The 15,119-nt window shown below is 33.8% G+C and overlaps 3 protein-coding genes across 4 annotated transcripts; 2 read left to right on the top strand and 1 right to left on the bottom strand.

Annotated features, from left to right (window-relative positions):
* Window positions 1-2,116: 2,116 nt before the first annotated feature.
* LOC120282920 (probable serine/threonine-protein kinase PBL4) lies at window positions 2,117-3,004 on the top strand. The gene is made up of 4 exons (XM_039289752.1): window positions 2,117-2,153; window positions 2,257-2,387; window positions 2,490-2,595; window positions 2,679-3,004. Exons 1-4 carry the CDS (start codon window positions 2,117-2,119, stop codon window positions 3,002-3,004), a joined length of 600 nt encoding a protein of 199 aa, XP_039145686.1.
* Window positions 3,005-5,733: 2,729 nt separating this feature from the next.
* LOC120281973 (MOB kinase activator-like 1A) lies at window positions 5,734-8,386 on the top strand. Its single transcript, XM_039288666.1, has 7 exons — window positions 5,734-5,934; window positions 6,445-6,493; window positions 7,212-7,320; window positions 7,408-7,501; window positions 7,577-7,710; window positions 7,791-7,954; window positions 8,078-8,386. Exons 1-7 carry the CDS (start codon window positions 5,909-5,911, stop codon window positions 8,150-8,152), a joined length of 651 nt encoding a protein of 216 aa, XP_039144600.1. The 5' UTR covers window positions 5,734-5,908; the 3' UTR covers window positions 8,153-8,386.
* Window positions 8,387-8,606: 220 nt separating this feature from the next.
* LOC120281972 (O-fucosyltransferase 35-like) lies at window positions 8,607-13,319 on the bottom strand. 2 transcript variants are annotated; one of them, XR_005542851.1, is made up of 10 exons: window positions 12,624-13,319; window positions 11,337-11,474; window positions 11,166-11,238; window positions 11,014-11,084; window positions 10,838-10,926; window positions 10,606-10,738; window positions 10,282-10,514; window positions 9,386-9,862; window positions 8,978-9,266; window positions 8,607-8,896 (listed from the first exon to the last, which is right to left on the bottom strand). XR_005542851.1 is itself a non-coding variant. In XM_039288665.1 (9 exons), exons 1-9 carry the CDS (start codon window positions 13,059-13,061, stop codon window positions 9,065-9,067), a joined length of 1,854 nt encoding a protein of 617 aa, XP_039144599.1. In that variant the 5' UTR covers window positions 13,062-13,319; the 3' UTR covers window positions 8,607-9,064. The 2 variants fall into 2 exon arrangements, 1 of the variants encoding a protein (XP_039144599.1); XM_039288665.1 differs by having other exon boundaries at window positions 8,607-9,266.
* Window positions 13,320-15,119: the final 1,800 nt, after the last annotated feature.

The following is a 15,119-nucleotide window of genomic DNA, read 5'->3' as shown; positions in this document are numbered from 1 at the left end:
TTCAATGAAGTTAGGGAGGTACGTACATGCACATAACCATAAAAGAGTACCAAAACAGTTCCAAAACAGTTGGAAAGGATTAAGGATTTTAAGGGTTGTTTACAAAGATATAAATATTTTCCCGCCATTTGATAACTTGATTAACTGTAAAAACAGTGGATCTCTTTTCTATATAAACCAAGTATTTTATAATCCTATACCGCCTCACTGAAACCAAGAAGACAAAAGCAATTAGACCTTGAGTTCTCTCCAAGAACGGTAAAACAGCACAGATCCTCATCTTCATGTTCCTCTCGTCTGCATTCAAAGTTATCTTTTGTCTTTCATCTTGTTCTTTTGTTCCTTTTTCATTCTTATGATGAAGATGATCGCATGATGTCGTGATATGCATGTTTTTTTTTTCTCCTTTTTTTGTTATATTACTTTTTCCTTTGCATTGGTGATCTTTTCTGTTTATTGTTGTTATCATGTGTTGGAATTGATTCATTTATAGACCAGCTAGTGTTGAAGCTGCTGCAGTTCTCATATATCTTGATTTCTGACTCTTTCTTTGTCCTTTTACTGGAAACTATGATTTACGTCCCTGTTCTTGTTCTTCCTTTAATTGAGGTCACAAATTCTAATGTCTCATAAATTGAAATGATAGTGAGGTTAAGAATTATATATCTTATATATGCATGTTTTTGTCTTTATAATTATGAACTTTATATAAACCTTCTATCATTTATTGGAATTGCTTTGTGTAGGCAAGTGTTGGAGCTACTGGATTTTCTCAAGTATTTATATTTCTTGACGTTTTTTTTTTTCTATCTACTGGAAGTATATGATTTATCTCTTGTTCTTGATTTTCCTTTTGATTCATGCATTCTAATATTTCATGAATTTTATTGACACTGTGGTTATGAATTATTTATCTTATGCATGTTTTATACGTTAATTAGAATCTCATTTTATTGTGAATTAAATATTTTGTATCCTCTAGCAATTGGAACTGATTAATTCTCAGCTAGAATATTTATCAAGCATCTTGAAATCTTGACGGTTTTTTTTTCTTTGTTTTTCTTGTTAGTTTGAATTCTATTCTGAATTAACTTCGTAATGATATTAATCCAACCTAAATTCAAACTAGTGGTCCACGACTTTATTTAATGGATTCTTAAATTAACTCTAATTGACACTTTAGATAATTATCCTCTTAAATTTTAAATTGAGTTAATCCTTTGATGATAAAGATTATATATATGAGTCCTCGATTTATCGTTCTGGCAAATACCTAGCTAGGTCTATTTGTGGGAGAGGACAAGATAAATTGGAAGAGTCTCTGGTTATTAAGTGTGGACTTAAAGACTCTCATCGTCTTCTATAATTTACTATGACTGGACGTAAGTAATCCTGCTTTCCGCATATGAAATATGACATAGATGTAGTAATTAATTTCTAATAAAAATTCTAACAAGCCCTTCATTTTTCTTAATTTATTGAAAGCATGATTCATCTCTTGGTCTTGTTCCAAACTCCTGAATACCAAGATGTTTCATGAGATATGTAATTACAAAGCTAAGGTTTATTTTCCTCGTATCCCCTCTTGTGTTATAATTGGCTTCATATAAATATACATGCATGTAATTATATATATTATAACGATATCATTAATTAATTATTTGAAATATGAAAAACAATGCTGTTATGGGCTAATCAAGTTGTTCTCCTCATTACATTAAATGATCTTTTTAATGACATGCAGACGCTAAACAAGTTCCTGAGTTCACTTTGGAACAGATGAATCTATTACTCGGAAAACAACCACAGCTCCTGGGTAAAGGATTATCGGAGGTCTACAAAGGGGAACTTGTTGTAGCTGTGAAGCAGTTTTTCAAAACTGAACGAATGCTCAAGGTGATTTCGATAGACATAATTATATAAACTTGCACTAATACATATATTCCTTTCTGTTCTTTAATTTTTCTTTATTTCATTGAAGGAACTGAACAATTATTCAAAACTATCACACCCAAACATTGTGAAGCTCGTTGGCTATTATAAAGAAGAGAATGACAATGTACAACCAAAAGATACAGAGGATCATCCAATTAGAAGTAGTTTATTGGTTGAATTCATGCCTGAAGGGGACCTGTTTGATTACTTGTTCGAAGGCAAGACATGAATGCGTACATGCATGCTGACTGAATATTTCATAGGTTCTTTTTTTTTCCTATTAAGCTTAATTCATTATATTGTGTTAATTAATATATGCAGGCAATAAACCCCTGCTCAGTTGGGATAAAAGGATTAGTATATTGTTTGATATAGCAAAGGCCCTTACATACTTGCATGGACAAGGACTTGTGTACAGAGATTTGAAGGCTAAGAATGTTCTTCTAGATTCAGTCAGTATTTTCATGTCCATTTTGTAGCTTATAATTCAAATAATTAATAATGCATATTTAATAACTAGTTTAATTTCATATTGTTTATGTGTGTGTAAGTAGGAACTCAGAGCCAAACTGTGTGACTTTGGCTCACTTGTTCCTGACCGTGCATCAGTTCCCTATGAAGGAATTAGTGGATATTTTGAAGTTTGTACTTTAAGAGATGGTAAGTTGGTAACTGAGTTCTATATATAAATATATTGTACATATGGTTTAATTAGTTCTGATGAAAAATGCATATATTTGCAGAAACACCACAAATATTTCATGATGTATATGCATTTGGAGTGCTGATGTTGGAAGTGATGCTGCAAAGGTGTGTGTTCAAGAATAAGTCGGGGATAATAAAATCTTTAGTGAGTAAATACTACACAATGCGGCTAAAGAGAAGGGCAGCAAATATGCCATCAAAGAAGATGAATGGTGAGTTTGAAGTTCAAAGTTTGGAGGCTCTATTAAAAATTGCTGAAAGGTGTCTTTTGGAAGAACCCACTAACTATATGAGAATGGAGACAGTAACAAAGGGAGCTAGAGAAGTGGAGCAAGTCATGATCATGTTGCTTTTGCTCATTTGAAGTAACTTTTGCATCCATTTAAGGCAGGGAATTTACTACAGAGAGATAAGAAAGGAGTGTTTCGCAAGCATGCATGCATGAATTAATGCAACGAGATGTACATGCAAGTACGTATAGACACAAGTACATATCACATATGTGATCGATATATATATATATATATAGTTAAGCAAACATGACAGGTAGACGTAGCTATGAGGGCGTGGGACATATACACTTGCAAATAATGAAGATCTACACAGTGTATGCATGCATGCACAGTGATGGACATGAAAATATGTGTGCATGAATGACAAATAATGAAAGAGAAGTAATGAAACTATTCAAGAGAGATACTCTTCAGTTCGAAAAATAAGAATAATTTAAAACAAAACAATTATCCAAAAAGGTAAAACATAATTTTAAAAGAATAATTAAATTTGAAATAATTATCTATAATTTTGAATAATCTTTAAACAATTAATATCTTAAACCAATAGGAAATACTATTTGGTAGATTAAAAAAAAGGTATAATATCTAAATTGGTCCATCTACTTTTCTCTCTATTCCCTTTAGGTCCCTCTACTCAGAAATGCGCCCCACTAATCCCTCTACTCTTAAAATGATCCAAATTTAGTCCCTTTACCCTTAATTTCTTCTCATCTAGTCCCTCTACTGATACAGTGGTATACTCGAGACCGTTGATTCGCGCACGAAATGCCCGAGTAACAAGTTGTCCAAACTTTGAAATCCAGTTGATTCGCCTTTGAATGCCCGGTAACAAGTTATCCAAACTCTGTTGATCAAAGATAGCCAGGAATTAGAAAAATAGTAAATCTTATTACCCAAGAAAATAGTGATAACAAAACTTATTTTCTCTTGCCCATAGGCTTACATTTAATAGGTGAAATAACACTAAGAAACTAAGAAAGGAAATAATTTGAAATTTTACCAAAACTAGTAAATTCTCAAATATCAGCAAGAAATAAAAGATCTAACAAAATAAAGACTATTGCCACAAACGGCTCACAAATCAAAGATTTATATCCTAAGATATAACAAAATCAATTATTACTAAAAACGATAAAAGTTACGATTTTCGATGCCTAAACGATGGAATTTGGCCAAATTTTGACTTTTGTTCCTTGACTCGTTTCCCATCAAATAGACCCGGTTGAACCATATAATCCACATGTTGAAAAATTACCAGAATATCCTTGTTAGGCCATGCCCCATTTGTCCAGAAAGACAGGCTTGCTCCTCAATACGTCCCGCATCTTCTACTCTGGAAAATACAGCCAATAATTGACCTATTTTAGAGTAGGAGGGACTAAATGGAATCATTTTCAAAAATAGAGGGACTACTTGGGAGTATTTCTAAGTAGAAGGACAAAAAAAATAAATAAATAAAAAGACTAATTCGAGTATTATGTCTTAAAAAAAACCCATAATATCATGCCGTTATAAATTAAGGCTAAGCTCCATGTCTATTAGGCGGACAAGACAAAACACTAGGGAAAATAAGTTAAAGATGGTACAACGATGTTTAGGGCTTGTCTGGGTTGACAAGGCAAGACAGCAAATATTGGCTGGCACTTGGCAGTTGGCATGGGTTCTACTTACAAAGATATGTGTGTGTGTATATATATATGCATGCCAAGAAAGCTTATAACATGGGGCTTTGAAGCCAGCTGTAGTTGCACAATGCATAATGTACATTAGCTGATCACAGCCATGAAAAAAAGCAGCATGTTTATCACAAAAAGATGAAAGGGCTAGATATATGATTGAGATGAAGAGTATAGGACATATGTTTGATTTAATGCTCCACTAACCCACTTTCACAAACAGAAGTTGCCACTATGATTTAGAAAGGGGCACATTCTCTTGTTAAAGCGTTAAGACTCTTAGCTTGCTTGATTGATTGAGATGGGTCCATTGAACAAACAAACTAGAATTCTAGTTAATTGAAATTGTATTTTGATTTTCTTAATAAAAATTATTTGTGTAGACATTCTATAGTACTATTGAGGAAGGTTGTAGTGGAATTGTTTTGCTTGACTAGCAGAGATGGTATCTTTTAAAAGTGGTCCTGTGTTTAGTTAGAGAAATGTTTTAATCTATGATTGTTAAGGACACAATTCAAATTGTTGAGATTAAGGTTTCTGCAAAAATATATATATATATATATATATGGTCAAATTGTATGGGACCTTATTCCAATATATCATTTAAATATCAAAGCAGATATGAATTGCTAAGGTTTAGAAGTCAATATATGATCATATTTTAGTTTTATTTTTCATTACATAATAATAGGTAGTTAATTTGAGTGAAGGGTGTGTATATATAATCATAATTTAATAGAAAAAATATTTCAGTCACAACACTAGTGTTTCAGAGAATTTTCAGAGTCATTTCTAAAAAATGATTTAAATGAGTTTACCATTCAAAAATCAAAATTCTCAAAATTTATCCACAAAATAATACATGCACTAGATAAATGTTTGCAATTATTTATTTTACAAAGGTATATATATAGTTACAATAATAATAAGAAAAAAGTACAGACAAAATAAACGGCATATATTTACAGAAGTACATGATCTCTTGTTGAGCTGTCATTGGATGTGTTGTTGGGTTGGGTGTTTTGCCAGCGTGGCAAGACATAGATTAAAAAAAAAGAAAAAAAAAATTCGTTTTTATCTCTATAGACAGCCTGTGTTTCATTGGCTTCTATTTCGGCTCTGTTTCTCTCTCTCTCTCTCTCTCTCTCTCGGTCCCTCCCGCCAGCTATATAAACACAGAGACAGAGAGAGAGAGAGAGAGAGGAATCAAAAAAGGGGGGAGCTTTCTTGCAATTAGGATTCAATCAAGAAGAAGAAGAGAAGATTTTGATTTGAGGGTTGTTATTGCATGTGGAGATGAGTCTCTTTGGACTTGGCAATAGGTTTGTTTGTGTCTCTTTGAAATAATGATCCTTTTGTTCTCAAAAGATTGTTTTTTTTTTTTGGTAATTTATTTATTGATGAATTGTGGGGTATGGAAAATTTTGAGTTTTGGAGGTCTTTGAGGTGTGGGATTTAATCAAAAGGTGTGGTTTTTTTTTGGAGAACGGGAGAGATTTGTGTTTGTTTGTTTGGTATTTTGTTGCACCTCCTTGTTTTTTTGATGATTTTGATTGTGGTTGAATATGTTATTGATTGAGAGTTTAGAAAATGTTTGTTTGATTGGAATTTGTTCTTATTGAATTGGAATTATTGAATAGGGGCAATGCTTGCAATGGTTTTAAAAAAAAAAATTGGGTGATTTTGGTGATGTTTGCAATTGAGTCAATGTTAGATTGAAGTTTATGATTGGAGAATATGATTTTTGGTCAAAGAAATGAGAAGATGTTAATTTAATTTTTTTTTTTCTTCATATTCTCTTCTAAGGAATTTTTTTCGCAAATGTATTGCAGAAATCAGAAGACATTCCGTCCAAAGAAGAATGCTCCTTCTGGGAATAAGGTCAGATTTTATCATGCACATATTTTTCCTTTTCTTTTATAATTGGTAAAAATAAATAAATAAAATATGTTCACAAACTAGGCTCACTATTGTCATGCAAATCCTCTCTTCAATAACCCAATTTAAGCTCAAATTTTGTGATTTCTATAACTAGATTTTGAGAAGTCTGATGTCTAACCCTGTTGTGCTTTTATAAATGTTTGTTGCCATTAATGAAACTTTTGCTCTTACAGAACAAGCAAATATCGGAAAATAAACAAATTACAGAATACCGAGGATTTTGGAGCCATATTTTTGCAGGATCTTGCTTATAATTCTTTTGGTATCTTTAGATGTGGTTTTGAGGAGTACAGTACATGTTCTGCTGCACTTTTCATCATACAGTCCGCCATAAACCTTCTCAAATCAACCGACACCATTTTTGTCCTGGTTCTCTGATTTTAATTTGAAGTCATCATCAGTTATCAGAGGCTGTAATCAAAATTACATTTCTTAGTTTGTATTCAATTCTTTTGGTTAAAACTCACCCTATTGTCATCAATGAGAAAGTCTATTGCTTCTTTTACACATCTCTATTGAAGTCATCAAATACTTTTGGCTTTCTCTTCTTATTTGTTTATTAGCATTGATCAATTATCTTCAACTTCATTTATTTCAGTACGTATGGTGCATTCATTCTAACAAAATATAGCCCCTTTTTGTTTAATCGATAATTCAGGGTGCACAATTGAAGAGGCACATTGATGCTACACTGGGGAGTGGAAATTTAAGGGAAGCTGTTAGATTACCCCCTGGAGAAGACCTCAATGAATGGCTTGCTGTCAATAGTATGTTTTGATTCTTATTTTGTTATGAATTTCATCGTAAGAGTTTTTCCGACTTACAGTATTTCATTCTTGTTCTTTTCTCTTCAGCTGTTGACTTCTTCAATCAGGTGAACATTCTGTTTGGCACTCTTACTGAATTTTGCACACCATCTACCTGCCCAACAATGTCTGCTGGACCCAAGTATGCTTCTGTTTAACTTTCTTATCGTTTGCCATGATCGAATTTCTCTAACAGGGATCATATATACATACATAGGTTTGAGTACAGATGGGCAGACGGCGTACAGATTAAAAAACCAATAGAGGTTTCTGCACCCAAATATGTAGATTATCTGATGGATTGGATTGAAGCTCAGCTGGATGATGAGTCTATATTTCCTCAAAGACTGGGTAATTTTTATGGTCTTAGTATTCCGAATGATGATTCCTTCGACAAATATTCATGTGGATAACCAATACTTTTCCTGCAGGGGCACCTTTTCCACCTAATTTCCGGGAAGTTGTTAAAACGATCTTCAAACGGTTGTTTCGGGTGTATGCTCACATCTATCACTCCCATTTTCAGAAGATTGTGAGTCTGAAAGAAGAAGCTCATTTGAACACATGCTTCAAGCACTTCACTCTATTTACATGGGTAATTCTCATTGCATTTAATAAAAAATGTCACCGATAATTTACTACATTGGTTGATTGAGCTTCCCAATTAAGTTTTTCAGATCAGAATTCATCACCAGGTTTGGTTTGATTTGTAATGCAGGAATTCCGTCTCATCGAGGAAGGAGAGCTGGCTCCACTGCGTGATCTTGTCGAGTCCATAATACTTGCATATTGAGAATTAGAGGGACAGATGAAAATTACAATTGATTTTGATTGTATAACAGATTCTTTAGTCTTTGCTTTGAGGGAACGTTGCCCCCTTTGATTGATTGGAACAACTCATAACACCAAAGGATTATTCTCTTCTTGACCTTGTGCTCTGAATGCAAACTGCAGTACTCTTGTTCTGTTGAGCAAAAATTTCAATATGACAAGCTGGATGAAATTTAATCTGAAATTTTCATATTCAGATCTATGCTTTTAGATTTTTTCAGTCAGGTTTGGTGAGTTAATCATTGATCACACAGGCAATTTGGAATGATATCAACTGGGCAATAATAAAAAAACCACTACTGTGAGTTCTTGAAAAAAGAATTCATTAATTTCTCAGCAAAATATGAATGATATGTTTTGATACACTAGTGCTACAACGGCACTTTAGTACAATTGTGGAATAGTCCAATGAAGGAACTAGATATACTGTGTATTATGTATGACCTGCTACCTATACTAGAAACAAGTTTGAGATGCTACGTTACAAGTTCACAACAAAATCAGCACAGACAACGATCAAAATGCCCAAAATGGAGATAAAGAATCCACACTAACCTTGATCAAATGGTTTGAGTGCTTTCATTTTTTTCTCCTAGCAGTTTGATAAGACCTGAAACAATATGCCTACCGGGAAGGAGCCTGAATCATCGGATATTCTGTTCATCTGCAGAGCGGGTGAGGATTCTCCTCAATCTAGTGAACTTGCCTGCAACCATGTCGAACCGATGCCTTCACAAAGCTTTATTCAATGAATGATGTAAACTTATGCGTGTGGTTAGACAATGACCTTCAACAGCTGCATGTCCAGCCAGCTCAGAAATTGAATATTGTACACAAACATGCAAATAAGAAACGATAGCCAGGAACAAAGTCTTCAACTTCCTTCCCTTGCTTCACATATGCAACCTGGTAGAGGATTAGCATAGAAACTCTCTTCCAGTTTTGGAAATTCTCCAGGTTCTCTAATATAAGGAGCTCCTGCCCTGTCCTTGTGTAGCTTTTGCACTTTCAAACTGAATTTCTTCCAAGATAACTTCCCTTCATCAAACTCATCAACAAGTTTTACAAAGTTCAATCTGCACAAGAGAAAAAAGGAAAGGAAAGAAAAAGAAAAAAAAAAGGGTTATGATGCACATATGAAAAAAAAATTAATATGGTTTGATTATATTACTGCACGTATGATTTGAAGCATTACTTGTCAGGACTGATGGTTTTCCTGAAGTTCTCAAAGCGCCTATGACCCTGCACTGCTTTTGCCATATTTCCATCATATGTGTAAACAAAAACATTGCTCTGAAGAGCGACAACATAGTCCAAACCAGCAAGCATGTTCTGGTGATTCTTAAAAGGACTAAGTTCTTCGTCTGTAGCTAGAGTTGAATGGGAATAGATGTTAGGGAAGTCATTCAGCAAATATTGCATGCTGCCATTTCCATAGGCTTCACCAGCAACCAAGTAAATTCGGGCGCTGGATGGAAACCCTAGTCCTTTAAGCAGAAGAGAAGTTTCCCTTGGGGTCAGAGGGCAGCCCCCAAGCTTACGTCTCTCAGAACCATCGATCTCCTTCTCTTTCCAATGGCTCACCTCATAACGCATCCGTCGCAGCTCCTCTCCCTCTTCAGACGTCAAATTATGACTACACCCCGTAAATGCTAGCATGTCTTTCTCATATCTATTGAGGAAAGGAAAAGAAATAGAAAATAATGGATCACACCAGAGATAATACAATCAGGCACAATAATCAACAGAAGAGATTTTAGGGTCTCCAGAAGATAATATTGTGGAAAATGTACAGTATGTAGGGAGGACAACTAATGACAATGTCTTTACCAAAAATAACAAAGCATTGCAATATGTATCACATTTACCACTATCGTCCTCTTTACCAATAACAGCTACATATAATTTTTGGTATAAATCATTAAATCTAACAAATTACAAAAATTGTATTTGCAAAGTGTATAACCCCAACAACATGCAGGATTCATCCAAACATGGAACACAGCATGGAGTTTTCAATCAAATTATTCATGTATTTTTATGCCCAAAACCATCATAGGGTGTAAAAAGCAGTGTGAGACATAATATTACCGTAGATGAAGGGCAATATAAGGACTTCCACCTTCCCGCATCCTAGAAACTAAAATAGATCCAAGTTCTTCAATTGGAGCAGAGTATTTTAGAGCCCTGTAGTTCACCCGGCACCTCAGCTTCTGGATTGAGTTGGGAAGCCCATTGTTTGCAAGTCGAGAATCAGTATGAGTGAAGTATATAACTTTGTGCTGTTTCAGCAGAGGAAGAACATCTGATTTATAATAATTGACCTGGACAGAAAAATAAATAAATAAATGAGATATCTTCCACATACAAACAGTAAGAACGAAAGACTAGTGGTTCAGATTGCTTAATCATAACCTTTGACCAAGATATTGGGGTTTTTGAAAAAGGTTCAATATTGGCATAAGCATCTGGCAAGGTTTCAACAATTGCAACCTCATCCTTTAATGTCTTGATGAAATGTTCCCAATCAAAAAGATCTTTGAAGCCGCTGCAGATAATAACAGTCACAAATGCCAAATTCCAATATTGAAACTGATGGCACACTGATGATTATAACAACAGTTTAAACAACTAAAAAAAGAGGAACCTTTCATCTGCCCAGTAGGATGTATGATCAAGTGAAGGGAGAACAAGCGTGGCTTTCATGATTTTAGCAATAGCAGCCATATCACAAATCTGCATTTGAAAAGCTCTATTCATCAGAAAATTATTGTAGACACATGTCAACACAAGTATTGCTTGGTTTTAGGGAAGTAATCAAACCCCAAAGCGCATCTGATTTAAACCACCATTTGCATTTATAAGGATATAGCCATTAGTCTTCATATCAGGTTCTGCACAAACAGAAAAGAAAACATTAGGGCCTGGCAAAAAGATAGGTGATGGTATGAAAATAAATAAGTAGAAATAATTACTTTTCCGAAGATTAGGATGACCGATACATTGGGTGTAATTTTCACTGTTAGGTTTTGCCCATATACCTGAGTTCTGTATATGATGAAAGATTTTTAGTGAACCAAGCGAGACCCTCTTTATAGCAATCACAAAAATCACCTAATTAATCTAGTAAATGAAAAGTAACATGCCTCATCTATGCTTTTCTGGTTTACACCTGAGCTGACTGATATAGTCATCAGAGTTCTTTCACCATCACTTCCTTCCCGGTAAATATGGTTATGGGAGAACACGACTGCATGGTCAGTGATGACAGACTCCTGTAAATCCTAGCAACCAAAAACATGATGTTGTAAATAGGAAAATTTAACAAAAAAACTGGGTTTTAGATTAGATTCTAAGGGCTGACTACACATTCAAATTCAATCACTTCACAACATAAATGAATTAATTATCAAGGAATACAATATAACAGCAGAACAAGTCCATAAGAAGAATAAATCATAGCAGATAGTTGAACTATCCTAACCCTTTTTACCCACCAAGCATTGGTGAGGTACCAATAAAATAGATTAATAAGGCTCATTGCCCTTGCATTTTGACAAAGCAAGCATTTGTGTATAATACAAATGCAACACAATACATTTCTTGTTAAGATTAAATTCAATCGAATTCATTATAAGTCCTTGTTTAAAGCTTCTTACAGGATCCTTTCTCTTGGCAGCTGCCAGTCTTTGCTAGTCTGACCAAGTTATCATTATCTAACAGGTTTATTCCCACAGCCGCCAATAAACACCACCAAGAACACATGCTTCTTTCAAATTTTTTTCTTTTCTATTGGAGTTGAATAATGATAACCATTATCTAATAACATATTATAGTGAGACGGAACAAGTCATGCAAGAAAATTTTAAATATGAAAAAGGACATAAACAAGCAATTACTAAAGAGTGACATCTCTAGGGTCCCACAAATGGAACAATCAATGGCCATTGCATACAAGCCGCATCATTAATCTCTCCACTAGAAAGTCTCAACAACCAGCTGTAAGGGTATGGCCATGGTTGGATGATTGCGTTTGAATGCATTATCCTCACTAATGAATAATGAAAAATGATGACTGATGTCAACTCAATTGCATTGCCTGATCTGCAAACAATATCGTTCGAATCATTTAAAAATAAAAAAAAAATTCTAACAGCGCAAATTATAGAATGGTTCAATAGATACCAGTAAGATCACCGTTACTTCATCTAATAGAGGAGAAAAACAAAGTAAAATGATTTCCCAAAGAGTTTCATTAACAAACTATTAACAAACCATTTTTTAATTTCGGGAACAAAAAAATATAAAATCAAGAAAAAATATGTATATATTTTACAACAAACAGCTAAAATCTAGCAAAACGATAATATTGGAAATAATATTCATAATTAAGCGAAAAAAATGCAATCTTTTTCCAAGAGAAAACCACTCACCTCATAACGCCCACCTCTTTCAAGCATTCCCAACCGAAATCCCCCATCCCAAATCTTCAAAATTCCAAGCAACAAACAAATCCCACAGAACACAAGAAAAACAAGATTGCCGATCCTCTTCCTCCCACGAAAACCTAATACCACCACCTCGGAGTGCTTATTGAACAACTCCCTATCAAGAAGCGAGGTTCCGAGCCTCGACCGGAGGTTCTGATGCTGGTGGTGACCCTGCCACCGCCCTGGCGTGGTCGGCGGCGATCCCGCCGCCTCGGAATTCGGGCTATCGCTTGGACTAGGTCCAGTGGACTTCGGCGACCCGATCTGGAGCTCAACCTCTCCGGAGCCACGCTTGAACGAATGAGTGCGGCGGGTCACGGAGGCAGGTAACCTGGGGTTCTGCGAGACCACGTCGTTCCCCTGGTGCTGCTGGAATCCCATCAATGGGGACCTCGGTGATCTCCAATACTAGAGTTAACCAGATTTTGCCCCCAATTTCTAGGGATTTCGCGTGTGATTCAAAGGAGAAGGATGGTGATGGCGATCAAAGCGAGCTTTTTTATTTCTTTGGATTTCCGAGAAAGAAGAGTGGAGGGAGAGGGAATGAAAGATGGAGGACCTTTTTCAAATTGGACCCCCTTTTATAATTTATTTTCCAAATTGCCCTTGTTCTTGTAAAATGACATTAATATCCTTATATGTTTGTGATTTTTTTAATTAGTGAATTATCAGATAATTAGCATTAATGATATTTTTAAAGAGATTTTTTTTTTTTTATAATATTTCTTGAAGCTTGAATAATAACACAAGGGAAGGGATTTAAGCATGTGCAATCATGTGAAGTGATTCTAAATTTCTAATGCATCAACAAAAGCAACATGAGTTCATGACATGCTCTTCTTCATTCCAAGTTTCTATCAAGCATTCATTTGATCCAAACTTTGGTCATTTTAATTGGTGCTTTATTTACATTAGTTCTTTTATATTTGCTTAGTTACTAAATTAATCAATGAAATGCTTTTAAGAATAAAACATTTCTAAGAAAGTTGATAAACATATTAATCCGGTTTAATAACTCTACTTATAAGTCTCACAATTGGCACCTTCTAATCAACCAACTTTATAAATTTTCTTTTATAAAATATGGGCAAACCACTACTTCATTTGCAATGAGAATAACAATTACATGAAAACTACCACAAAACTAACAATACAAGAATACATTTCTGTTCTACAAAAGATGAATTGGGATAAAAAAAAATGACAATAATCATTGGGTGTGGAATGTTTATCTTGAATTGCACAAGGTCGATCAATTAGTTTGACGCCTTGATCGATTTTGATATTAGTGTCCCGTATCTAAGGTGAGTGAGCTAGAGAAATTACAACATTTGGTTCTTAAATTATTAGTAGATTACAAAACAATACAAATAATAACAAGTATTTTCATTTTTATTTTATTAAAAAAAAAGGAATAATGAGACCTCTCCTATCTCTTTCCAAGGCCTGCAGAGGGACCCAATAGCACCACTAGAAAGAGTTGTCAAGTGGCTTTTTGTGAGACTTTTATGGCCTCTTAAAGTTTGTTTGAATTTAAGACGACGCATATGGAAGTCATGGAAAGACCATTTTCCAATATTATATATATACACACACACAAAAACATTCATTGATCAGGGATATGAACTTGGGTAAAGACTATAAATAAAAGCTCTATTTGTTCTTCTGTATATTTATTTTACTTACACAAGCAAATGTCATGCATGTATTATTTAAACTTGAGTAACTTCAAAGTCACTGCATTTTATAAATTATCTTTACATGTTCTTTGGTTTTAATTATCATGGTAGTACTACATCATAACCATATTAAGTTAAAATTGTTAAATAATTAGATTAATGATTGATATCTAGATCTAATCGGTAGCATATATATATGTAATAAAATACCATGCAAAGAAAGATGAAACAACAAGCAAGGATCCCAAAGCGCGTAACAAGACAAAATAATAATAATAATAATAATAATAATAATAATAATAATCCTAATTAATGCATAAATTTTGTTTTAATCAATCTCCCCTCATCAGCATTTTAAGAAGTTTCCTAGTTTTGAGAGTTGAAGATGACATGTGTTGTCTTTTAGTGACCTTCGTTTTCTCAGCGGTGTTTTTTTAGCCGTTATTTTTTTATTTTCTTATTGTTTGTTTGTTTGTTGTATTTATCTTTTTCTTTCAATAAATTGTGGTTTATCCATTTTATTTAAAATTTCCAATCATTATATATATATATATATATATTATTTTTTTCCATTAACTGTATTTATTTTATATCACATAAAATCTTTGGCTTACATTCTATATGGGCATAATTGAAAATTAGGATTTCAATAGCCAAATACAAGTTAATAAATATTGAATTTTATTTCATTTAATATAGTTTAAAACTCAAATAAATAAATACAACAAACTTAATAAAAGTTAATATAAGTAAAAAAAAA

The sequence above is a fragment of the Dioscorea cayenensis genome, chromosome 18 (assembly GCF_009730915.1).
Source record: "Dioscorea cayenensis subsp. rotundata cultivar TDr96_F1 chromosome 18, TDr96_F1_v2_PseudoChromosome.rev07_lg8_w22 25.fasta, whole genome shotgun sequence".
Classification (NCBI taxonomy): domain Eukaryota; kingdom Viridiplantae; phylum Streptophyta; class Magnoliopsida; order Dioscoreales; family Dioscoreaceae; genus Dioscorea; species Dioscorea cayenensis.
Note: the sequence above shows the minus strand (reverse complement) of the source record. Positions and strands in the feature narration are given on the sequence as shown.

Coding starts and splice junctions, on each gene's coding strand:
- LOC120282920 (XM_039289752.1), top strand. CDS start 2,117: ATGCCTGAAGGGGACCTGTTTGATTACTTGTTCGAAG. Junction 2,154..2,256: donor GTTTGATTACTTGTTCGAAG/GCAAGACATGAA, acceptor TAATATATGCAG/GCAATAAACCCCTGCTCAGT. Junction 2,596..2,678: donor AGTTTGTACTTTAAGAGATG/GTAAGTTGGTAA, acceptor ATATATTTGCAG/AAACACCACAAATATTTCAT.
- LOC120281973 (XM_039288666.1), top strand. CDS start 5,909: ATGAGTCTCTTTGGACTTGGCAATAG. Junction 5,935..6,444: donor CTCTTTGGACTTGGCAATAG/GTTTGTTTGTGT, acceptor AATGTATTGCAG/AAATCAGAAGACATTCCGTC. Junction 7,321..7,407: donor TGAATGGCTTGCTGTCAATA/GTATGTTTTGAT, acceptor TTTTCTCTTCAG/CTGTTGACTTCTTCAATCAG.
- LOC120281972 (XM_039288665.1), bottom strand. CDS start 13,061: ATGGGATTCCAGCAGCACCAGGGGAACGACGTGGTCTCGCAGAACCCC. Junction 11,239..11,336: donor ACCAGAAAAGCATAGATGAG/GCATGTTACTTT, acceptor CATCATATACAG/AACTCAGGTATATGGGCAAA. Junction 10,515..10,605: donor CCCCAATATCTTGGTCAAAG/GTTATGATTAAG, acceptor TTTTCTGTCCAG/GTCAATTATTATAAATCAGA.